Source organism: Muntiacus reevesi, chromosome 7 (genome assembly GCF_963930625.1).
Source record: "Muntiacus reevesi chromosome 7, mMunRee1.1, whole genome shotgun sequence".
Lineage (NCBI taxonomy): Eukaryota > Metazoa > Chordata > Mammalia > Artiodactyla > Cervidae > Muntiacus > Muntiacus reevesi.
This window is the reverse complement of record NC_089255.1, coordinates 29,455,800-29,482,343: the sequence shown is the minus strand read 5'-3', so window position 1 is coordinate 29,482,343 and position 26,544 is coordinate 29,455,800. Positions and strand designations below refer to the sequence as shown.

The 26,544-nt window shown below is 36.5% G+C and overlaps 1 protein-coding gene across 1 annotated transcript in view; it reads left to right on the top strand.

The window, feature by feature from the left end:
• The window catches only part of AQR (aquarius intron-binding spliceosomal factor), a 90,236-nt gene that overhangs the window by 18,584 nt on the left and 45,108 nt on the right, over nucleotides 1-26,544 (top strand). The window contains exons 7-18 of the mRNA XM_065940161.1: nucleotides 976-1,044; nucleotides 2,273-2,373; nucleotides 5,040-5,116; nucleotides 7,913-7,977; nucleotides 9,114-9,230; nucleotides 10,954-11,067; nucleotides 12,585-12,688; nucleotides 14,870-14,972; nucleotides 17,461-17,581; nucleotides 19,479-19,620; nucleotides 22,765-22,943; nucleotides 25,887-26,054. Of these exons, the coding sequence (XP_065796233.1) occupies nucleotides 976-1,044; nucleotides 2,273-2,373; nucleotides 5,040-5,116; nucleotides 7,913-7,977; nucleotides 9,114-9,230; nucleotides 10,954-11,067; nucleotides 12,585-12,688; nucleotides 14,870-14,972; nucleotides 17,461-17,581; nucleotides 19,479-19,620; nucleotides 22,765-22,943; nucleotides 25,887-26,054 (1,360 nt within the window). The remainder of the gene's footprint in view (nucleotides 1-975; nucleotides 1,045-2,272; nucleotides 2,374-5,039; nucleotides 5,117-7,912; nucleotides 7,978-9,113; nucleotides 9,231-10,953; nucleotides 11,068-12,584; nucleotides 12,689-14,869; nucleotides 14,973-17,460; nucleotides 17,582-19,478; nucleotides 19,621-22,764; nucleotides 22,944-25,886; nucleotides 26,055-26,544) is intronic.

Sequence of the window (26,544 nt, the reverse complement as noted above, 5' to 3'; positions counted from 1 at the left end):
TGTTTCCATGTAGTACCTCACATGAGTCTTGCAAAGACCAGAAAAAGATTTATATTCAGCATTACCTCTTTAACATTTATTAAATTAAACAAAACGAATATAAATAGATGTGATTCCTTGTCAGAAATGGAAGAAAACCAAGATTTAATTAGTATTGGTAGTTTGGTGCTAGTTTAACTAACTTAAAAGCTAGCTTATTATTATTGGTACTTTTTTTCAGTTTACCACCAGTATTCATTATTTGAGGTAGTTATGCTCTAAAAAATAGCTGTGAACACAGAATTAGCTTAAAACTGAACTACGGCTCTTAGGGAAAATACAGAGAGTTTCATGCAAGCCTCTGGTCACGTTTTCATCAGGTGATCAATGTGTAGCCTTGTTTTATGTGTTTCTGTTTAAAGTCACTTTGCTGTTGATCAACAACAACAGCTATGTTGTTGATTTGTTAATGTTGAACTTAACTTATGTGACTCATGTTACATAAATGCTGTAACTTAAGTCTGAACAAACTTCCCTAACACACAGTGTTTTCTCTTTGAGTCACATCACAGCATTCTTCCCCCTGGGAACACCGAACAACCCTGAAGCCCTGTGCCTGGGGCCACTGTAAATAGCAAAGTCACCAACAACGATCACAATGTTGTGAGAAAGTAGCGCTAAATAGGCCGAAAGGAGATGCTAGTGTAAGAGAGCTGAAGCAAGAAGGCAGAGCACACCTCGTCTAGCCCAAGCTCAAAACGTGTGTGTTGGGCAGTTCCCGCTTTGCTCTGTGCTGTCACCGAATGACGGTGAAAGCCTTGGGAGTGTTGAGGGCTACAAATAGATTTTGCAAGTTGATGAAATCACAGATATGGAATTTGCAAATCATGAGGCTTAGCTTTATCTTTTTAAAAATGGATTGAACTTCTTAATAATAAAAAATTGTTAATTTGAAAGAATTGATGGCGTATTTCCCCCCACGACTGTTTTAAACAGGAAGTAGACTTGATACGGAGTCAAGTACAGCAGCTCATCTCTCTCCCGATGTGGATGGGCTTACAGCCTGTGAGTATCTCAGTTCAGAAACTCAACGTGTATTTGTAAGTGGAGCATGTGGTTTTAGATGGTGTAGCTTTAATATGAATATAAAATGGCAGTTAAAAATTCCCCACCAAATTTGTCTAATTTACTACGTATTAACTAATCATAGGTGTAGTTTTTTTTCAGTTTTAAAGCTTTTGTGTGTAAGCCAATAAATGTTTCTCCTAATGTCATTATTTTAAGGTGAAGTAAGGTAATATCTATTGAGCTCATAAAGGGAGTTAATTTAGTAAAATATTATTATTCATAGATAGGTCTTTGGATGAGACTAAATACAGACTTTGAATTTTTAATTTTCCTTGAATGGAATGTACATATAGCTATAGGAGAACATCAGAATTATGTTTAATATTAACAACTTCATTTTTTCCATCAAAGTCTTATTGGATAATATGGGTGAGTATCAAAGCCAAATTAACAGATTTTAGGGTGTTAAGTTAAAACTCAGATTTCTATATAATACTGTATTCAGAATTTCATTTCCTGCACGTGGGTGGTTTTGCAGACATTCAGATATACAGGCTCATTCATAGATACCAGTTGATGAAGGTTAAAACAGGCACCTATAAATAATTATTACCAATGGGCTTCCCTGGTGGCTCAGAGGTTAAAGTGTCTGCCTTCAATGCGGGAGACCCGAGTTCGATCCCTGGGTTGGGAAGATCCCCTGGAGAAGGCAATGGCAACCCACTCCAGTACTCTTGCCTGGAGAATCCCATGGATGGAGGAGCCTGGTAGGCTACAGTCCATGGGGTCGCAAAGAGTCAGACACGACTGAGTGACTTCACTTAAAAATGGATAAGTGCCGTGAGAAAGAGTGGTGGTATGGACATTTCCTTATTATGATAGCTGTTTTATGTGCATTGTTTCAGACTGACTTTTTGAACTTTAAATGTTAATGCTCGTATTTTTCAAACTGAAGTCCTGAATTTTAGAAATAAGAGAGAAAATTTAGAAATTTAGAAATATGAAAGAAAATTTATTACTGAGCTTAAAATCTTAATGAGAAATTTCTTTTGTCTTATTTTTTTTCTATTGACAGGTAATGGAATTGAACTAGTTTTTTAAAGTGTAGGTATTAGTTTCTTAGATTCCAACTTTTGTCACGTTCCTATCTGGTTTTATCCCATTGCTCTATATTATATTCTTGCATAGGGGTTATGGCTGATTTAATGCCACATCATTCTTTCAGGCACGATTGGAATTAGAATTAAAAAAGACACCTAAGCTAAGAAAATTCTGGAACTTGATTAAAAAGAATGATGAGAAGATGGATCCAGAAGCAAGAGAACAGTATGTTGCCCAAGCTTTGTTCCATGTTGGTTTCTTATGCTGAGTTGTGGGTCTCAGATGTTGCTGACTTGTTTTGTTTTTCACTTTATGCAGTGCTGAACCAAATAAACGATTAAGAAGTGCTTTTACCTAGAGCATCATAGAAATGCTATTTACAGAGTTTCAGTGGAGAAGCCACGCATCATCATTTCTCCTTTCCCTTATCTCTGCCCCAGTCACAGGTGTTATCAGCGGTCTTCCCTTTGCCTGTTGTCCAGCATAGTTTGTTCATCATGGATGGGTCTCAATTTTCTCCAGTCTTCAGGCTGTCAGTCCAATTTTTCTTTCTTTTTCCCATTCCTTTATTCTTAACAATGACTTACACACTCCACTTTATACACTTCATTTACTCAATAAATCTAAGTGTTTATTATTTTACTGGGTACTATTATAGGTATAGGCAATATGGTATAGAACAAAATATAAAGTAATTCCTGCTCTTGTGAAGTTTACATTCTAGTTGGGGGAAGCAGCTAATAACAGATGGATTTTATGATATATTATCCAGTGGTTCATGCTAAGGAGGAAAATAAATGAAGTATACAACGAGTAAGGAAGCAGATGAGGGTGTGGGTTATTTTAATAGTAATTATTATCAATTGGATAAAAGTCTGGTATCAAGCATTTATGTCATCAAACAAAGTTCTGTTAGTAGGAAGGAAGGGAAGAATCTGTATACTCTTAAGACAGCAGTCCTCAAACTTTTTGGCACCAGGGACCGGTTCATGGAAGACAGTTTTTCCACAGACTGGGGCAGGGAGTGGGAATGGTTTCAGGGATGATTCTCATAAGGAATTTACAACCTAGATCACAAGGTTTGTGCTTCCATGAGAATCTAATGCTGCTGCTGATCTGACAGGAGGCAGAGCTCAGGCAAGTGATGGGGAGTGGCTGTAAATACAGATAAAGCTTCACTTGCTTTCCTCCTGCTGGGCAGCCCAGTTCCTCATAGGGTTGGGGACCCCTGCTCCAAGAGGTTTGTTCTCTCTCTCTCTCTCTCTCTCTCTCTCGTCTACCTGTGATCTGGCTTTATTTACTCCATGACTCTTCTAGCAATGATCCTTTTTTCTTTCTTCATCCTCAAGTGTCCTTTCCACTCATTTTTTTCCTCCCTCTGCTTATGTATATATGCTTAGGACTCACTTCTTGAGCCTATGATAACTTCTTCTGACTTATTTTTTCATCCACTTAGGATAATACTCTGTTCACCCATAGATAGCAGTTGAAGTCATAAGTATGAGTAAGATTATGTAATGAAGTATATAAACTGTGAAAAGAGGGTTGAGGATAGAAGGGAAGCTTGGAGTTGTGCTGGTGATCACTGAAAACGAGAGAAACTGAAAAAAGCTGGATGTCAGAGAAACAAGTTTGGGAGTAAGGAAATGAGAGGTATGAGGACAGGAGAACAGGGTCAGAATAGGAATATCCTTTCTTTAGCTTCAGACTCCAGTCTCATCTCTTCCATGATATCTTTCTAACCAATAACCTCTTAATCGGGCTACTTACATGGTATCTTTGTGTTATTTGGCTACTTTTTAAAAATTTAAACCCTCTCTTCCCATTACCTTAGTATGATTTAATTCCAAATCGATAAACTGTTCATCGTTTCTTAAACATTCCTTTCCTAACCACCTTTGTCTCTCTACTTGACTTAATTGAGGCTAACCTTTTAAGCAGTCTTCCAGACCAAGTACTAAGCCTGCAGTGTTTGCTTCTGAACTGAAACACACAGTGTTTTTCACTGAAACACCAGCTCTTTTTGTAATGATTAGACTGTGTATAGTTGTTTATAGAGTGTAAGTTCGATGATCAGACTTACCTAGGTTTCACACTCACCTGCTGTGTAAGTTTGGGCAAGTTACTGCGCCTCTTTGAGCCTCAATGTGAAGTCAGGACAGAATAGAACCTGTTTTGTAGGTGTGCTGTCAGCATTAGATTATTTTGTATGATGTCCTCAACACAGCCCAGATCCTAGTGCAGTAGGTGCTCAGTTAATGTCAGGCAGTTTGACTAATTAATGTTGTCTTGTGTTACTGATTATATTTTATGATGTCGTCATTTTAAGTATATTTTAGTCATTTCCCTGCTTGTTATTCCCAACAGGGCTGGCATAATCATTTGTAGCTGTCCAGTACGTGATGATTGGTTTTTGAATAGTTGGTACATGATGCATCTTAAATTAGTAATGAGTGAAAAGTTGTTTTTTAAACTAACATTTAATTTTTATACATTGTAATACTCTTTAGTAACTTAAGCATATTAAAGTATGAAATTGCTCATTTCAACTACATACTTATATTAGATTTTTAATGTTGAAGGCAGACTATAAATGAAATTTTGAAAACTCCTTTCTAGTCCTGACCTTTAAATTACAAGTGAAAACTTTTATAATAAGACAGAGATGCTTTCTTGGCTGATTATTAGGCCAGTAATGAGGCTCCTGTTTTCTTCATGTAATGCTGTATTTCTCTCAAGGAAGAAGCTGCTTAAATTATGGTCCTGATTTCAGAGAGAAATGAAACAATTTGTGCAGTGTAAGAAAGGCTGTTCAACATTTAAGTTTTACTTTTCAAATAATTATTTCTCAAAAATAACTTGCTCCCTGTTTGTTATCTCTCTGATTTTAGAGCCTATCAAGAAAGAAGATTTCTTTCACAACTCATCCAGAAGTTTATCTCTGTGCTGAAATCAGTCCCACTTTCTGGTAACGATCTTTTTTTTTCTCAGCTCATTTGTGAAGTTACCATTCAGATGCCCATCTGGTATTTATATTTAGTCTAAAAACTGCTCTCCAAATGATTTTAAATTACACTGACAAGGGATTATGTTCTTCCCTTTTCAAGTATGCTACCTGTCTGAGTATTGTGACTGCCTTAGAAATTCATATCATTTAAGGGCACCAGCATGGTTATTGAAATGTTCATTTATTTAGCAGTTATTTTTGGAGCTTCCTTATAACACACAGGTTTAGATCAAGGTTTCTGGCACATGGTAAACAAGATAACACGTGGCATTTATAATTTGGTACTGAATAATGTTTTCAAGCCATATCAAATACTGTTTAGGAGGGGAAGAGGAGAATTATTTTGAGATATGAGCTATAAGATGAAATGGGAAGTATTTTCCTCCATCGTGATCCCCATGTGGAGTATAAACTTCAAAATATATCATGATTACCCACTGTATATAGATACATATATGTGTGTGTGTATGAGTATGCGCTTGATGTACCAAGAGGATCTAACTACATTCTGCTGGGTTGGCAAGATTGACATAAGCATCTGGTGAGTGCAAATAGGGTATTGTTTACTTAGTAAAAATATCAAGTAAAAATAAAAAAAAACAAACAATAAAAGTATGTGTATGCTATGTATGATCACAAGGTTGTTAATATTTTATTTTCTAACTGAAATATAATCTAAGAACAGTTCAATAGGTGTACCATATTTATATGCACCAGAGATTATACCATACATATGGATCAGAGATTGTAGCTTTGTTTAAACTAAAATACAACAATAGTGTACTTAGAAATGTTGACTTTCCCCAAGTAATAGTTTACAACAAAAAATCACACCTGTAATTGAGTGAGGAATAGATAATAATGCTACAGATGCTAATTTATGGTACCAGATTTGGGGTATAATATTACTACCAGTATTAGTATAAAGAAAAAATTGTCATATGCTATAATCTGTCACCTAATGTTTATATATTTAAATCTTTCAGTTAAGCACCTTGAACCTGGAAAGAGGACTTAGATTTGGTTTCCTTGACACAAATATTAATAACGAGAGCCACTAATGTATAATAATTAGTGCAGGGTTGGGAATTCCCTGGTTCACAGTATAGGTCTTGGCACTTTCACTCCCTTGGGCCCAGCTTCAGTCCCTGCTCCGGGAACTAAGACCCTACAAGCCTTGAAGTGAGGCAGCACCCCACCACCTCGCACCCTCAAAAAATGGATGTCATCTAGAAAGGTTTGAAAGTCAAGTAAATATAACAGTATAGGGCCTGCAGAAATTTTAATGACTAACAAAGCACTAAATGTTGCCATCGTCATAATGTATTGTCAGAAAACAAAATTTCTTAGATTGATCTTGAGCTTTAATCAGAATTTATTAACTTACTGGCAAAGGAAACAACAGGGATGATAATAGTGTGCCAGTTTAGAAAGGGCATAAAACCAGATGGATTATATTGTTAGAAAACAGAAAACTAATTTTTAAAAGACTAGTTCCATTTTGCAAAGTTTTTGCAAACAACTGTCCATATCAATTGTTATAAAGGAAATCTGTGTAGGATGATTTGAAATGTCAGGGCTGCTATCAAAAGAAGGAAAAAACACACAGTACACATAAAAAGCAAGTGATAAGAATTTATTGGTGTCCAAAATTGGAATAACAGGGCTTCAACTCGAACAACATGCCTCGTAGGGCCAATTAGTGTAAAAATACGCAGCTTTATCCACCAGAACTCAGAAATTGAGTGCCAAGCATCATGTTCTAATTTTAAATAGGCCATTTCCAGTAATTTTCTCAAGCTATAAATAAAAATATGGAATACAGATTTTGCTCATTTTTAAATTTTGGGCAAAATTATTTTCCTTTGCCAGTAATAAGAACAGAAGATACAGCAGAGGACCAGTTTGAATGAATTTAATTTAAAAGTCACTTGTTTAAATTCTTTAGTTTTAGCAACTCTATGACCTAGGCTGTGTCTCAGAAAACTGGATTCCAGTTCTAACCGGCCAAAAATCAAATGATTTTCCTCTGGTCCTCAGTTCTCACCTATAAGATGAAAGGCTAGTAAGATGTTCTCTGAGGTCTTTTCTAGCCGTGATATTCTATAGTTACGTTATTTTAGGGTTTGAACTATGGGCATGTGTTACTTACAAAAGTATTCATATTCTTTCTTCACATAAACCCTTGTATTTTCCTATGTACAACAAATGAATAAGTAGATTTAAATAAATTCAAATAAAGCATTTGTAGGGCACCTTCTGTAGGTCTAGCACTGGGTTATTCACTGCTGGGAGTCTTTAGACTAGGGACCCTAAATTTTTCTCCTTTTCAGTTGAAACAATCTTGCCAGGATGATTTCAGCTGGTAAAATAGCAGAACATTTTCTGACATTAGGAAAAAATAGAGATTTGTAGTCTGAAAGTATATCGTGTCACAGAGTTGTACTTATTTTGAAAACAAAAATGGCCTTAAAAATAAACACTTTAAAAATAGTTTTTGCAGGTCTGATTTTTAAAATGTGTCTCTGATGCAAGCTATATTTTTCGTTTTCTCCTACTTATAGAGCTTAATGTAAGGGTAAGGCCTGCCCTTTTTGAAAATAGTGAGGTCTGTACTCTGAATCATAGTTAGTCCAATTCTGATGAATGAGATAAATAACCTTATTTAAATAACTAAATAGCTGCCAGTTTTAAGATATAGTACCATAGAATGACCTAAGTAAGAAAGTTTTAACATGTTTTCTCTCTTATATCTAGATCCTGTCACTATGGACAAAGTCCATTACTGTGAAAGATTTATTGAACTTATGATTGATCTAGAGGTAAGAAGTGTACAGTGATTTTTCTGTTACATAATCATTAAGGAAGCTAATGATTATATATGCAAGATTAAACCCATGACTATATATGAAATATTTCTTTATCACCTCAAGCTGGCCTTAGTTTGTACCTATTTCAAGTGTCTTATAGAGAAGAAAGTCAAAAGTGATTGACTCTTGAAGTTTCAGGTGACTGTCAAAGGGCTGTGTTTGTATTAAAAACATTATTTAGTAAATCAACATGAGTCCAGCAAGGGCAATTTATTTTCTGACATGTTTAATTACCCCTTCATAGAGTTTTAAAAAGAGCTGAAGTCATAGGTTTATGGCCATCTTTTTAATCATCTCACTTTTCTAAGTGTGCCTAATATTGTTGATGCAGAAAGATATAGCTGCTTGCTATTGTCAATTTTTAAAATTAAAATTCTTAAAAAAACTTCATGCTACTAGGTGTAAGATTTTTGATGCAAAGTTCAGATGCAGAGCTGGCGTAGTTGGGATTGAATTCATTTCCTTTCATTTCCTCTCCCTTTTTAATGCAGGAAGTTGAAAGAAAATCCTTTTTGTTCATTTCTTATTGGGAGAGCTAGAGTGGTTTCTAGACATGAGGATTAGTGCATTGGACTAGCTGTCATGCGTGAGATCTTCATGCAGGTTCAAGCTCTGGAAGCTATAATCTCTGAGGATCTCAATAACCTCCCCTTTAACATGACGGTATTTGACTAGATTAGTGGTTTCAGAACCATGCTTGTCATAGTTTCTCAGTATTGTCTTGCTGACTGTAGGATGATGTGGGAAGGAGAAACTGAGAAAGGAATCTCCAGTTAGGGATTTTCACTCCCTTTTCTCCATTTCTAAACGCACACACAGTATATATTGGGATTTCACATAGGATTTTGTTTGAAAACTACCGGCCAAGATAGAATCTGAGATTTTTTTTTTCCAGTGCTGTATTTTGTTTAGAAACATTACTACTGAGTTTATTTATAGCGTGGACTAGACCCTTTGCTTTGTGCAGTGTCTTTGAGGGGCTGAAGGTACTCTGTATGTGATTAATACTTCTGCGCTGAGTATCAGTGGACTTCACCTCTAGCTGGGAGAGCATGCAGACTTACTGCTGTGGTGATTACTTTCTCCAGGCCCTACTCCCCACGAGACGCTGGTTTAATACCATCCTGGATGACTCCCACCTTTTGGTTCACTGTTACCTTTCCAATCTTGTTCGTAGAGAAGAGGATGGCCATCTTTTTTCCCAGGTAAGCATTTGTGTATCTGAATATACTTACTGTTTTCATTTCTAAGTTGATTTTTTTCTTCCTTCACCATGCAATGGCGCAAAGTAAATTTTTGCTAAATATTTAGTTGAATGATGTAGATTCCAAAGTAGTCATTTTAAAGTGAAGCCAAGTCTTGACATACAAAGTGGATGCCTCGTCATGTAGGTGGCCTCTACTAATATTATATCATCATCTTTTTTTCTCTTCTAAATACTCATTAAAACAGTAAAACAATTCAGCATTATTAAAATTGAGGGGGATAGTTAATTCTAATAAAACTTTTGTTAATATGTGATGTTATCATTGGGCTAAATTAATGTATGATATAGTTCCACGTGCTCATATATTTTGATTCTGTGTCAGTGACTACTGTGGACTATAAATAAATGATAAGCATTAATTTCAAGGGAAGTTATTTAATGTCATTAAATATTAGCAAAGAGCCTAATATCTTGGCTCTCTTTCCATGAGCTGATAGTGACGGCGGTTGGCACAGCGGAAGTGTGTATACACTTGGCCTGCTGCCTTGACTTGAAAGGCAAATGCACTTGGTCTCCTGCTTTGTGAAGGAAGGCAGAGTAGCCGGGTTTCCCGTTTCCCACAGTGTCATCCAGAAGAAAAGTCTTCTAGCAAACTTCTAACACTTGGCTTTGGTGTGATCACAGCTGGAGATAACATTTTTGTATATATTTACATACCCTCCTAAAAACTCTTATCTTGTGTTTGTGAGCATTCCTTTCTTTCCTGTTCTCTTACTAAATTTTATCCAATGACTGGCCGCATGTATTAAAATACATTAAAATCCTAATATCAAGGAGGGGGTATAAATTGGGAGATTGGGGTTGACATATACACACCACTGGGTATAACTAATAAGAACTTACTATTTAGCACTGAAAACTCTACTTAGTACTCTGTTATGACCTATTTGGGGAAAGAATCTAAAAAAGAGTGAATATATGTATAACTGATTCACTTTGCTATACAGCCAAAACTAACACAACATTGTAAATCAACCATACTCCAAAAAAACTTGATTTAAAAAATCCTAATATATGATCTGCTATAGGTTAAAATTAAAAATAATAAAAATTGGGGGCAAATGCAGCCCCAGATTCTGTTGATGCTGCCGTCACAGGGGGAAAGGAGGCCTTCAGCAGTCGCAGGAACTGAGCCAAAGAAAGGGCTTGATGGCCATGGAGACTCAGGAGAGGAACGAATAGCTTAGCTTTTCCTCCTACCTTGCTATTTTTTTTTCTCAATATAGAGAAGAGTATCGCTAATTGAGAATTGCAAAATTCTGAGTAGCATAAACCCTCAGGAGTTCCCTCTAATTGTATGGGTCTTATATATTTACAGTGATGTAGAGAGATTTTTTTTTTTCCCATTAAAATGATTGACTTACTTTGATTAGTTCCTTAATGTTTCTTTAGTATTGGGATTGCAGTTTTAAGTTCTTCCCTGTAGAAGTAGACCAAGTATATGAGATAGACTTAACAATTTATTCACAGTGTATACTTTATGCTCACCTAAATAAAACATTTGTACATGTTCTGAAATGCTTGTAGTAGTGTTTACATTCCAGGGCTTTTCGGTGTCTCTAAGAAGGTCTGTGGACTTATTTATTATTTTTAATAGTGTCTGTTTTTGCCTTCTTGCTCTAATGTTTGCACAGTTTGTTAATTTAAATGTATCCTTTCAGCTTTTGGACATGCTTAAGTTCTATACTGGTTTTGAGATTAATGACCAGACTGGAAACGCTCTGACAGAGAATGAGATGACAACTATTCACTATGATAGAATTACTTCTCTCCAGGTAAGGGAAATGCATTATAGCCTTTGCTTCTGTTCCATGAAGTTGTGTCATAAATAATTTAGGTTTTATATAGTACAAATGGGAAAAGTACTTATTTAATAGTATGCTCATCTTGAATTTTTAAAATATTGCTAATTCTGATGGATTTATGAAAGAGAAGGTTTTCTTTTATAGTCCTCAGTCTTGAGAATCAGTATATTGATATTTGACACTCAAAAAATATTAGTTATTGGGCAAATTTGGTGCATTTAAATATCAACTTTATTTTCTGAAAGAGTATTTCAACTTGACAAAGTATGTGTGCATACTTCATACATTTTAAAGATAAAGACATGTAATGGGGCTGAAATTTACCAGTGCAGCTCAGATATGCCCCCCAAGTACCTTTGTTTTTATTACTGAGCTCATTTTGCTCTTGAACTCCATTTCCTCGGGTGGAAGAAAAAGACTTTTATTTCTTAATTTAAAGTAATTAAGATCCTAAGCTTTTGAAGAGTCTTTTGCGGGGAGAGGGTGGGGACGTGTAAAGACACAGCCAGCTTAAGTCCAGGCTGTCTTTCACCGTCAGGCCCACCATCTCAAGGCCGTTGCTCTTCTGCGCACAGTCCCAGCTCAGATATCTTTCCCGCCTTTCTCGGAGCGTCCGTGCTTTTGTTCCCCTGCCTCCGCCCCTGAAGTGCCCGTGGCTGGTGTGGCGTGTGCTGTTCTCTTGGCGCCGGCAAGGCCGCAGCGACTGGTCTCTCGGAGGCTGGCCGTCCGCCTGCTGCCGGGGTCCCGGTGCTTGGCCTTGACGGTGCCGGAGGCCTCCCGGGAGCCGACTCCTCGTCTCCGGCTCGGGGAGCGCGCTTGCAGGCCTGCCGCAGGCGCATTCTGCCGTCGTCTGTGGGGATCGCGTGGCAGGCCTTACCCGTGAGCTTGGCAGCCTCTGGGCAGGCCTCTACAGGGGATTAAAAACCTGCGGGTCTTTTCCCTCGGCATCAAGGAGGACTGGAGATGTTACCTCTCACACACGTAACCGAGTCCGCATGGCGCTGCTCTGTTTTCTTGCAGCCTGCCCCGTGCTGGCTGGAGGTGTTAGCCCGGGAGGCCTCTCCTCCCTGAGAGCCGGAGTCCAGCGGGTGCATGCGCACTTCGCTGTAGGCCCCTCAGACGCCGCTTCGGTGGGAGTTGCCTTGACTTCCTGTTAGTTTTGTTAAGCCAGTTCTTAGTAATAAAGTGTTTTGTTTTGTTTTCTGTCTTTTCCTGTCAGTGAAGCGGGCCTTCCCGGCTCTTATCATGTATATTCAAAATACGGCTTTAGAAATCAAAAACTGTACACTGACTCTGGTTTTACACCCTTGCTAGAACAATTCTGTTTTCTTTTCCTATTGTATCTAGTGCTTTTGAACAAGGCAGAGATCACATTGGAGAAGCATATAAGAAAGAGAAGTGCATTAATATTTTTTAAAAAATTTTTTCTGTTTGGCAGTAAGTTGTTATATGTAGGCATTAATTTTTTTTTTCCTGTTCTTTTCTAGAGAGCTGCTTTTGCACATTTCCCTGAACTCTATGATTTTGCTCTCTCAAATGTGGCAGAAGTAGATACTCGGGAATCCTTGATCAAGTTTTTTGGACCTCTTAGGTAAGGCAGTATGAAGGGACGACTGGGTTTTTATTTTCTTTATTTGCTTTTAGTTATTTTTGCACTGTTTTAGGTGATATTATTTGTTGCACTACTATTTATTGACAGTTAAAACTAGCTTCTCTCTAGTTTTCTTATCTTTGGGTTACTTAAATATAATTATACATTCTCTCTTTTTTGTAAAATTTATATCTTTATCTTTAAAAAAAATTTTTTTCTTTGTCGTAGCTTTCTTTTTTATATTTTTTTTATAACTTATACAGTTTTCCTAGGTTATAGGGTTTGAACCTAGGTAGTTGGTTGTCTGATTTCTGAGCCCTAATTTTTTTTTTTTTGAGGAGTAATTGACATAAAATATTATATTAGTATCATATGTATAATGTAATGATTTAATATTTATATTTATTGTGACATTGATCACTGCAAGTCTAGATAGCATTCATCTTCAAGCATGTAGAACTTTATTGGTCTTGTAATGAGGACTCTGTTAAGATATGAATTCTGCCCAAATTGATCTATAGATGTAAGTATATTCCAGTCAAAATCTCAGCAGAAAATTTTATAGAAATTGCCAAGCTTTCTCTAAAACTAATACGGAAAGGCAGAGGAACTAAGATAGTCAAAACCATTTTTGAAAAAAACAAAGAGGATTTCCACTACCTAACTTCAAAACTTACTATAAAGTCACAGTAATCAAGACATTGTGGTATTGAAAACAGGGTAGACATAGATCACTGGAATAGAGTTGAGTGAAATAGACCACACATGTATGATTAGTTGGTTTTTGACTCAGGTGACAAGTCAACTCAATGGGAAAAGGCTAATTTCAACAGTGGTGCCAGAACAATTGGATATCCATGTGCAAACTATGAAACTTGACCAATTCCTCATATCATATACACAGATTATAATCATAGGCATAAATATCACAATGAAAACTTACAAGAAGTATAAGAGAAAATCTTGTCATTGTGCTTTGTGCAAAGTTTTCCATAGATACCAAAGCACAGTCCATAAAGGAAAAAGACTGATAAATTGGACTTGGTCAAAATTTGAAATTTCCATTTGAAAGACATTGTTAAGAGGCTGAAAAGAGAATCCCCATACTGGGAGAAAATACTGGCTAAATTCATATCTGATAATGGACTAGTATCCAGACAGCTTAGAACTCAGTAACAAGAAAAAACTTAATGGCTGTAGATATGAACAGATACTTCATATATAGAAAGAAAATATATAGATTTCAGTGAGTCTATAAAAAGGTACTAGTATCATTTGGCATTTATTAGTTATTCAGGAAAAGCAAACTTAAATCAAAATGAGATACCACTATAGACTTATTAGAATCCTTTATAAAAGCAACAAGGTATTGACTCTTAACAAAGATGTGGAACAGTTGCAATTCTTATGTATTGCTGATGAGAATTCAAAGTGGTAGTGCCACTTTGGAAAAAATTTGAGTTTCTTACACAGTTTAGCATGCACTGACTGTGTGATCTGGTGTTCTCAGACATACCCACGAGAAATGGAAACTTAGATTCACAGAAAAATCTGTCCAGAGATTTATATGGTAGCTTTATTCATAGTTTTCAAAACTGTTATTTTCATTGAAGCGACAGGTTTATTATTGTTTAGATTTTTTTGCTCTTATTCAAATCTGAATAACTATAGGTGGTCAGTCATTCATTCAAGTAAAACATGTGTGCAAAGGCTATACCTCCTGTTCTGTCACACAAAATTTCTAAAAAACAGATACTCAAGTCCAAATTTAATAGCATTAATAAATCTTTGCTGTTTCATCATGGACATTTTAAAAATAGACTTTAAAAAAATGACTGTGGCAGCAGGAATGCCATGACCAGTTACAGCACTCGATGGTGCCACTTCCTTGATCCAGGCCGCCAGCTTTTACCCACCGTCACATTTGCCTGTCACTGTACATGTAAAGACAGTGGGAAAAAGCCTGAATAATGTCTTGGTATTAATATGAAAAAATGTCCTTGAAGCCTCCCTGAAAAGATCTAAGGACTATGAGAGGTTTACAGAAGACTTTTAGAGGTCTGTATTATAAGTTTAGTATTCATATCTGATTTCATATATTTGTTGCCTGTAAAATTACTTTTCAAAAGTGAAGTTATAATTATAAGACAATATTCTGATCTCAATATTTTTATTCTGCAGTTCCAATACCCTCCACCAGGTGGCATCATACCTCTGCTTGTTACCAACCCTTCCTAAAGCTGAAGACACGACTTTTGATAAAGGATTTCTTCTAGAATTGTTGGTAAATATTAGTGTTCCTTGAATTATGCATGTTTTTCCTACTTTTTTGAATCATTCTTGAAGATGTAGGTTTGTAGAGATATTTTTTTCTGGGCTAAAAATTTGGTAGATTCTTTTACCTGGTTTGGATCATATCAGCATTTGATTTTGTCAGATTTCTTTTTAATCTCTTAGATTACTTTTTTCAAGTCTCTTACCTCTTAAAACTGCTTTCTGGTGTGGATTCATCCATGCAGACATTTGTGAGCAACATCTGTATCAAGCACCGGATTAAAGACCCTGGGGATACAGAGATGACCGACAGCATTTCTGCCTTTAAGTGATCACAGTTACATTCACACACACACATGCATGAATAATACACATATATATTCATATCATTTATCTGTTTACTTTTCATTTTATTACTTAAATATAGTACCTTAAATGTTAAACCATACCTTTATCACTAGAGAATTCATGAATGTTTAGAAATAGAGAAAATTATCACTTCGTCAGTCATTTTGGGAAGTGAGTCTTAGTTTGAGCATTAACTCAAGCTTTTTGTGAAGTTTTATTTTTTTTAGTGCAGTTTTAGGTTCACAGCAAATTTGAGAGAAATGGATATACCCTACTTTTTAAACTTCCGTAAAATATTTCCGAAAGAGGATGATTATTTAACCATACCCTACCATGAGTATCTAGGCTGTTTGCAATGTTCACTCTTACAAATAATAATGCAGTCCTAATACAGGCCTCTTTGTGCTCACATGTGGGCCTTTAGGAGAGGTATCTAGAAGGGAAATTATTTGATTGAAGCATGTGCTTATTTAGAAGGTAAAAGATGCAGCCTGACTGTCCTTCAGAAGCTGTATGTTCCCATCAATGGTGTGTCAGAGTCTGTCTCCTTCAGCTCTTTTCAGCATTGGGTGTTACGAGTGTCCCAGTTTTGCCAATCTCATGGGTTTTTTTTAAAAAAACTTGTTTTAATTCTTTGTTTCCTGATTACTGTAAGATTGGGTTGTCTTTTGTATGTTTCAAACATATTTTTATACCTATATAAACTTACACTGCATGGAGGTGTGTTGTACATACCTTTTTTTTGCACATAATAATAGGCAAATGGTTTTGAGATATATTTCAAGTTAATATAAGGTTTAAAACACAGTTCCTAACTGTAAAGAGGAAGATGATATGCTTGTTTTTGGGTAGTAACAGGAAACTATTTGTAGCAGGTGTTTTAAGCCTGGTGACAGGTGTTTAATGCCATTTGGAGAGAAATTCTTGGGAAGGGTTTTAAATTAACCAAGTATGGAGAATACTTTTTATCCATATATTCACTTGAATGAATTGTGTGTCTTGGGTCACTTTCTTTGCCTTCCTTCTTACAAGTCACTTTTCATTGTCTCTGACTGAAAGTCCTTTCTAAAAATTCCTTGTCCTATTTTCTGACAATGTAAAATCTTCTCTGTTAAGTCAGGTTTTGGAGATTAATAATAAATCCTTACTATAGAAAGAAATGAGGATTTTTCCTGGACCTTTCTAATGGAAAATTGGTTTGAGTATAAAATTGATCCTGTCTATGCTTTATAGGGTCTTACAGCTAAAATTTCATCCTTAAAATTTAAATAGTTATGTGAAAAGAAAACAGTTTTAAAAATTTATAGTGCTATATCATTATCTTTCATTTCTCCCTCTCTTAAAACATTTTCCCAGGCTTTGAATTCTGCTAATATCCAACCAAATTATAATTAAAAAGTTAGGATATGCATATTCTTTACATGATAGCACGGTATCTTCCTTTCTACAACAATAATATCTTTACTGAAAAGAATGTGGCACGTTTTTCAAATGTTATTTTAGCATCTCTTAACTAGGTAACAAACTTATTTCTATATTTGAGATAGATCTCTAAAATACTAATAATGGAGGGGTACATAGAGGTCATTAAGTCCAGCTCTCTCTTTCTCATTTTACAAAGAATACTGAAGCCAAGTTATTAATAAACTTACCCAGATTGTTTAACCAGTGAGTACAAGAATGAAAACCATAGCCTAGGACTTGGGGCTCCCATTTTGTTCTTATATTAATGAGTGCTATGTGCTATAGCATTATCTTTTTTAAGGTCTCGGCATGTGCCAAGCTCTTTGACACTGTTTTACAGGATTCCATTTCATTTTTATAGGAAACCTAAGAGGGGAGTTAATCTGTTTTATTGAAAAGGAAATTAAAATCAGGGAGTTTGCAGTAACTTGCCCAGCATCTACATAGCCCGTAAGTAGAGGTGCTGGGAGTTAAATTCAGATCTGTCGAATTCCAAAGTTCATCTTAATCAGTACCTCTTTCATATTTCATTTGTGGAGAATGTGGAAAAAGGAAAAAACATCTCTTGTTAAGTTTTATGAAAATTGTGAAACTTCTCATTCCATATGTCATGGTGAATTTTTTAATAAGTTATTTTGATTAAAAAAAGATGTTTCTGACTTTGATCCTAAACTTGATTCTTTTAGGTATCTCGTCATGAGCGTCGAATTTCTCAGATTCAGCAGTTGAACCAGATGCCTTTGTATCCAACTGAGAAGATCATATGGGATGAAAATATTGTCCCAACTGAATACTATTCTGGGGAAGGTATGATAATGAAGTACAGCATTCAGATGTAACGTGAAAGTTAGTGTAGAAGTCATCATATGTACCTGAACATACTTCTATTTGCTGTATCAGTCAGTTCAGTTCAGTTGCTCAGTCGTGTCCGACTCTTTGCAACCCCATGGACTGCAGCACACCAGGCCTCCCTGTCCATCACCAACTCCCGGAGTTTACTCAAACTCATGTCCATTGAGTCGGTGATGCCATCTGACCATCTCATCCTCTGTCATCCCCTTCTCCTGCCTTCAATCTTTCCCAGCATAGGATCTTTTCAAATGAGTCAGTTCTTTGCATTAGATGACCAAAGTATTGGAGTTTCAGCTTCAGCTGAATGTGAGTGAATTCCAATGAATATTCAGGACTGATTTCCTTTAGGATGGACTGGTTGGATCTCCTTGCAGTCCAAGGGACCCTCAAGAGTCTTCTCCAACACCACAGTTCAAAAGTATCAATTCTTTGGTGCTCAGCTCTTTATAGTCCAACTCTCACATCCATACATGACTACTGGAAAAGCCATAGCTTTGACTAGACGGACTATTTGACTATTACTTTGTTGGCAAAGTAATATCTCTGCATTTTAATATGCTCTCTAGGTTGGTCATAATTTTTCTTCCAAAGAACAAGCGTCTTTTAATTTCAGGGCTGCAGTCACCATCTGCGATGATTTTGGAGCTCAAAAAAGTAAAGTCTGTCACTGTTTCCACTGTTTCCCCATCTATTTGCCATGAAGTGATGGGACCAGATGCCGTGATCTTCATTTTGTAAATGTTGAGTTTTAAGCCAACTCTTTCACTCTCCTCTTTCACTTTCATCAAGTAGCTCTTTAGTTCCTCTTTACTTTCTGCCATAAGGGTGGTGCCATCTGCATACCTGAGGTTATTGATATTTCTCTCAGCAATCTTGATTCCAGCTTGTGCTTCATCCAGCCCAGCGTTTCTCATGATTTACTCTTCATACATTAGGGTAATTTTCTGGTACCCTCAGGTGCAACTGTAGAAGCTAGAAACTATTCAGTGTTTTGAATGCTTAGCATTAAGAATTTTTATTAAACTTAAGCGTTCCCTAATGAATAGTGGTGTGTGTGTGTGTGTGTGTGTGTGTGTGTGCGCGCACACGCGCACACATCATGCTGTATAAAATGTGCCCATAAAGCTGTGTTTTAAGGAGACCTAATAATGCTATAAATGTAACTTTAGTTATGTCATTGGAAATGTATTTTGGGGTTCTTCTTTTTTGGCCTTTTGATGTAGGTGCTGAGTGCTTGGTTATTTATTATCCAAGGTAAATAGTGTTACATGAGGGTAATAGAAAGAATATTATTCACTAATAGTTGTCAGAGAAAGGAAAGAACTCCAGGAATAACATAAAGTCAATGCCTTATCCTTAAATTCTATCAGAAAGGCAAAGGTTCAGAACACAGTGGTGATCACTGAAGATAGAGTTATATAATATAATATGCTAATTCAGTTTCCTTGGTAAATTTGGTCATGGGCTATGTTTATAGTAGCATTATTTACTTTGAGATTTGCCAAATGTAAATTAGGTGGTAAGGAAAGAATTTTTTAGAACCCTTGTGTCAGTTCTTTTAGGTATCTTTAAGCACTATTTAGAAGCACTGTTTGCATATGAGTCATAGATGTACAGATTACGTGTATTAATGAAATACATCCTTTATTCTCAATCTTAATATTTGGCATTTGTTAACTTGGTTTCAGTTTCTATATGGAAACAAAAATAAGACCTTTTCAAATACGCTGTATTTTAAACACTGTTAAATTAGATTCTTAACAAATTTGTGGTGCCTTTTTTTTATATATATAAAGCAGATGTCTGATTAAGAAAAAAAAAAATTCAGTATGGATGTTATTTTCCTTTTCAGGTTGTCTTGCTCTTCCCAAGTTGAATTTGCAGTTTTTGACTCTTCATGACTACCTTCTAAGGAACTTCAATCTCTTCCGCCTAGAATCAACTTATGAGATTAGGCAAGACATCGAGGATAGTGTCAGCAGGATGAAGCCATGGTTAGTAAATTGGTTCCACTCGCAACAAAGAGATGCAAACAGTGACTGACATACTTCTGTCAGAAACCTCACACGTATTTAGAAATAATACATCTGGCGTGAAGATGCACTTTAAAATATGAAATATTTACTCTTTGAGAAATTCTTCAATGTGAATTAGATATATCCAAAATACTAAAATAGAAAATATGTTTCTGGGTACTTGGGAGTGAGACTGAGGGAAAGGCAGGAGAGATCACTGCTCTGGGAGGTGGGGTGGGAGTGCGAATAAGTCGGGCGATAGTTGAAGGGTAAAGAGGGAAGGGGATGGGCTGGCCAGCGGGCGTGTACTCGGCAGGGCAGTTTACGTCCTGCGAGAGGCTGGTGATAAAGGGGTGTTCTGTTGCCCCAACTGCTCTGGCGGCTGTCACCACTAGTCTCGGTCAGCCTCTCTAAAGGACCTGGCAGGAGATGAGGGGCATAGCTGAACATGGCACAGAGCCGAATATTGAAAGTCTTCCCTGGCCCTCCCTCCATAGGTTGCCCTGAAGAAACGGAATCGTCAGCCCTCACTTTTAGGGCCTGTTGAGTAGGTTCTGTTATTTGAGGAACTTTTCTGGCGCAAACTCGACTTTCCACCTGCTAGCTTACGTCTGGAACTCCTTTAGCTTAAGAAAAGCCTTTCATTCTGTTGTAGGCAGTTCTGCATTATAAGATCTGTGAAGATTAGTTTTGCTTTTCAGACTTGACTGACTTTGGGTAAATGCCCTTCATTCACTGTTTCATTTGAAGTATGAAATTATTACTGGTGATAAGTTGCATATCACAAATGACTGAAAATGAGTAAAAGAATTCTGTAAAATGAATTTTCATCACATTAGTGTCACACCATGCAGACATATATATATACAATTATGCTGCATTCTTTGTGAAAAGCTTAATATGTTTTAAATGTGAACTGATTCAGGTATCTTCCAGGCCTCTCTCCTGACTAATTACAGAGAACTGCATGGACTCTGTGATTATGATCCTTTTTTTTTCACTTCCATATTTTATTTCATACACAGTTCTATTTTTTAATTAATTATTATGTGGAAAGTTATTCTGGGTGAGACTATAAAACACAGCATAAAGTATTTTTGACTTAATAATCAGTTGAGTCAGTGGGCAGGCCAGCACTGTATAATTTGTATACCCTCTGGCTGATCATCTCTGCCCACAGCTTTGGTGAAATCACTGCCCATTGTTTGGACCCCGGGGGAGTGCTTAATCAGAAAGCTGCCTTACAATTTATGGCTACCTTGCACTTAATATGTTCAGATTCTGGACCAAATTTTGATCATTTTGCAAAGTAGGGACTTCATAGCTAGCAGTTCATCAAGCAGAATGGACTTACACTTTACTTAAATGCCAAATAAAGCAATAATACTTAGAGTTCTTATGGTCTATTAATAAAGTAATTTTTTTAGCTTACATTATTTTCTGCGAGTAGAACATATGTCTTTTTGGAGATAACTTCTGATAATAAGTTTTTCTAAATTTTGAAAAATTTATTTTTCTGCCCATCATTGAAAACTGTTAAAACCAATGAGATCTAGAAGGGTGGGTCTTCTTTCTGTTTCCTGTCTTTAAGGAGGAAAAGTAGTAGAGGCATTTTTACTCATTGCACAGTTCTTATCATCTTTTCAGCCTGTTGAAGCTACTGAGCAGTGTAAGAGGATGTGCTTACGAGGGTCAGAAAGCTGTACTTTTTTAATACCTCATGTTGCAGGTAGATTTTATAAAGAGGGAAGGAATTGGAGAGAGTAGATTAGTGGTTGCTTGGGAGTCGGAACAGGATTGACTGCAAGTGGGTTGAGGGATATCTTTTAAAGCATGATGAAAATGTTCTATAATTGAATTGTGGTGATGGATGAACAACTTTATAAATCTACTGAAAATTACTGAATTACACATTTACAATGAATGAATTTTATGGTCTATCAGCTATATTAAAGTAAAGTTGTAAAGAATGGAGAAGGTGATAGAAAATTATTACAGAAGCTTTTATACTCAAGGTAATGCCTTTTTAGGGGGCTTCCTTGGTGGCTCAGATGGTAAAGCATCTGCCTAAAATGCAGGACACCCAGGTTCAATTCCTGAGTCTGGAAGATCCCCTGGAGAAGGGAATGGCAATCTGCTGTGATATTCTTGCCTGGAGAATTCCACAGACAGGAGCCTGGAGGGCTAGTCCATGAGATCGCCAAGTCGAACATGCCTGAGCAACTAACACACACACACATTGCCTTTAGAAATTGTGTCAGTACTTACCAAGTCATTGGAATAGCAAACTTTATTTTTAATTAGTTTCACTCTGATGTCATGTAGTTTTGCAATTTTTTGTTATTTACAAAAGCCTTAGGATATTGATTTTCTTTGTCTTGGTAAGCATGTTGTTTTAGGCAGTACTTTCCAATTTTGGAGTGTTGCTGCAGTTTTTAATATTACAAAGTTCCCAAATACACTATTTAGTGTAAAAGCTAAAGCACTAATATAAGAAGAAATAATGAGTATTTGCATGTTAGTGGTTCTCGCTATTAGACCTAGCTTGATTATTCCCCACACTCCCATTCATGGCAATAGCTTTTCAATATCTTACATATTTCCCCTAAAGAAAGCTTTTGCATAGATATCATTTGCTTGTCTTTAGTTTTTTTGTCTAATTTGTTCTAAAACATTTTGAAACAGCTTTTAGAAATATTCCCTGATGGCTCAGATGGTAAAGAATCTGCCTGCACTGTGAGAGACCTGGCTTTAATTCCCGGATCAGGAAGATTCCCTGGAGAAGGAAATGGCTACCCATCCCAGTGTTCTTGCCCGGAGAATTCCATGGACAGAGGAGCCTGGCAGGCCACAGTCCATGGGCTCACAGAGTTGGATACAGCTGAGCAACTATCTAAAGAGGGGGAGAGGGCAAAAATATAAAACTGAATGCTGGATAATTTTATTCTTTAACAGAACGGCTCAGCTCTTACATATATAAATTACATGTTTTTCTGAAGATTTCCATATTATTGTCAGAGCTTAAATACTAGCTAAACGTGTAATTTAGTTACTGGTTTAACTTGTCCGAAAGTTGGGCAAAGTCATTTCCTGTTTGAGTGATCACCTGCTTCTGCTTTTTAGGCAATCAGAGTATGGCGGTGTAGTGTTTGGTGGCTGGGCGCGAATGGCCCAGCCCATTGTGGCCTTCACTGTGGTTGAGGTTGCTAAGCCCAACATAGGCGAAAACTGGCCAACCCGAGTTCGTGCGGATGTCACCATCAATCTGAATGTCAGAGATCACATCAAAGATGAATGGGAAGGTAATTTTGTATTTCAAGAACTGGTTATCTTTTGTCTTTTACTTTATAGACTTTTGCTTAGAGCATTAGTGAAACCACATATACTAAATATTGCCCTTTGAAGTGTACTAAATTTTATCCTTAAAGTTTGGCTTAAAAAATGACAATTGATTTATAATTATTACTAGTAAAAACACCAAGGATTATACAGACTAATAATTAAATAACCTTAATACTTTACTAAAAAGCATAAAATAGCATGCATATCAGAGTGTTTTAAAAATTGCAGTTGGCAGAGCTGAGAGGAGAGCATTTTAAATGTTAAAATGTGTCAGAAATGGCTTGTAAACTGATTTAAATTGGCATTTTTCTATTCCCAGCTGTCTGTGACAGCTCTCACTACCCTGTTAGGAGAAACTGGAGCTGGTGGGCTTTACCTCCTCCTACCCTTGTGGCTTGCCAGAAGGAAAGGAATAGTCCCTTAATGGATCAGTTTTCAGAAATCACTGCTCTCGATACAGCTGTTTGTAACTTTAGGGACTGCATGATACATTTGTCAAGTAATTTTGAAGGAATCCAACAACAAAGCTGGCCAGATGTTTAACAAATGGCCACAATAGTGGGTAGAGTTTGTGACAGATTGTTTTTATGACTCCTGTATCCCTCAAAACTGTTCCAATCTGGCACATTTCACATCTAAAATAATGTATACTTTTGTTATTGCTCAACTGTGAGAGAGGCATTCAGTTGCTGAGGAAGGTCTTATATTTATTCTCCTTAGAGCTTGAGGAGGTATTAAGATAAATACTGTTTTACATAGTGGGTAATGAACTGAAGTAACTTATTGGCTACCCCTCGAAGTACTAGTGATACCTGGAAATAAAACTTGAGGGGAAACAAAGACCCTTTGTAGAGATATATAGACAAGCTCTCATTATGATGTTAAAGGGGAAAAGGGGTTCTTTACCCCAAACCCCTTGGGAACCCCTTACTTCCATTACTTTGGAGACTGCTAATCCGAAGGCCATCAAGTCATCTTATTTTTTTTTTTTTAATGGATCTCTGGCAGATGAGAAATAGAATGGGTAAATTTTGATGGGCAAGATAGGAAACAATAGGGTATTGTGGGATGAGTGATTTATTTGGGGCGGTGGTCCCCAGTCTTTTTGGCACCAGAGACAGGTTTCGTGGAAGACAGTATTCCATGAATGGTAGTAGGGGGATGGTTTGGGGATGATTCAAGTGCATAACATTTATTGTGTACTTTGTTTCTATTATTATTACACTCTGGTATATAGTGAAATAATTATACGACTCACCATAATGCAGAATCAGATCGTCAGGCATTAGATTCTCATAAGGAACATTCACCACAGTGAGGTTCACACCTATGAGGGTCTAATGCTGATCTGGCAGGAGGCGGAGCTCACGTGGTGCCTGGGAGTTGGGACCCCAACAGGGGCATGGTGGGTAGAAGAGTATTTTCTGGGAAGCCAGAGCCAAAATGCAGGCCCTTTATTGGTTCCAGATAGAGCAACCAAATAAAAAATGAGAGAGAAGTTCTGTAAACAGTAATGAGCATTGTCCTATAAAAAACAAAAGTTTTGCGTAAATGAAGCTAAATACTATAAAAGATCATTGTCTCTTCAAGAAAGGATGAAGCTCAGGTCATTCTCTTCTCCATTACCCCATTTAAAATTACAGAAACAGAATTAATGAAACTGAAATATCTAGAAGACAGAGCCAGGATGGAGTAAATGCAAATGGTTGAAAGAGTTGAGATTATTGTAATACAAGTATTTTTAATGTAGACTGAGACATCCCACAGTATCCCTTTGTGAAGCAAAAAAGTGACATTGGTAGAGACAAAATTACTTCTCAGGCCCAACTGTTTGACTCTAAGACTTGGAGGTTTCAATGAGTTGTGTGCATCAGAAGTTATATAGGCAGTGCAACTCACATAGTAGATCATTTCCCCTTTGTTTTCATTGTTCTCCTGCTTCATTGCCTAGAAATTGTTGGGAAATAAGCAATCAATTCATTGTTATGAGTCAGTTATTATTTCTAGCACACTTGAACCATATTCCGTATTGAAGCCACCAGAATGGTGCTAGTGGTATTAGCCACACTCACATTTGCTGATTTGATTGAGTTGTTTATCTTGTTACCAAGGTTATGAGCAAGCAAAATGTTTATATTTGCATTCATACTATACAATAACTAATAAAAAATGAATGAGAAAAAAAAATGACATGTAGCATTACATGCTGTGTGGTCTAAATAAAAATCCCTCATCTTCCAGTATGTTTGCTTTTAATAGAGCTGGGAATCTTATTTAAAATCCATTATTTGAGCTAATGAAGGGGAAACTATGGACTTTGGCACAAGTCGCCTGTTTCTTGACATTTGCTTATGAAAATTTCAGTATTTGTCAACTGAAGCAACATATATTTGGCTGTCTCCTCAAGATGCTGTCTGTAAACAATGCTTTCATGCCTTGATGAATTATTCTAGGGTTGACCTATTCTGGTGAAATGCAGTTAGACCATTGTTGAAATGACACTGATGGATAGTTTAAACTGATGTTAGAAACCTGCTAAATATGATATAGATGCCAGCCATATTTTTGGTTACTTATTAAGAATGTTAGAAATAAGAAAGATGACAAACATCTAATTTTGGAGTTGTAACATGATCTAGAGGAGTTATCCAGTAACGTATATATGGCATAAATTTTCTCATTTTAATATAAAGAGAAACTTTTATTTAATTATTGCTGTCAAACATTGAGTATTAAAGGTAGAGGAAATCTATAATTGTGTTACAAAGTAAATATAATCATTGATCATCTCTGCTATGTTAAATGTTTTTTATATCTTTTCCAAAGATAAAAGAGAATTTACCAATGGAAGACAGAAAGCAGCAGCATTCTAATAAATGATAATGTGTTTGATGTTTTACTAGGCCTTCGGAAGCATGATGTATGCTTTTTAATTACTGTGCGTCCCACAAAACCTTATGGCACCAAGTTTGACCGAAGAAGACCTTTTATTGAGCAGGTTGGCCTAGTTTACGTCAGAGGCTGTGAAATCCAGGGCATGCTAGATGATAAAGGGCGTGTCATTGAAGACGGTATGAGGATTTTTATTCTTGAAAGTGTATGTATACGTAATGATAAATTTCTTTGCCTTTGTGCATCCTAGGTAGTTTTTTAGTTGTTTTATATACTAAATCAGCACAAAGGATTTTATATATATAGAAATGTGTAGAGTACCTACCACCCAGTTTTAGAGGTAAATAATATGGTTTCTGGACTTCTGTATTAGATTTTGGGCAGGCTCTTTTGAAATGCCTATATTTAAAACTCTTCCTTTTATGATACTTTATTGCTTTTAAAGACCTCTGAATACCTCCTATAGTTCACTGATACATTTTCCTAATTTTTCCTTTGTAAGTTTCACTGATCTGATTCATGATAGCAGTGGCTCATAAATGGAAACAACACTGTCCTGTGATTTAAAATACGTGGTGGTATCTGTGATGTCATATGACTGGGGTAGGGAAGCGATGGTCAGCTGTTAATGTTTGATGGATGGGGCCAGGGATGTTAAGTACCTAAGCA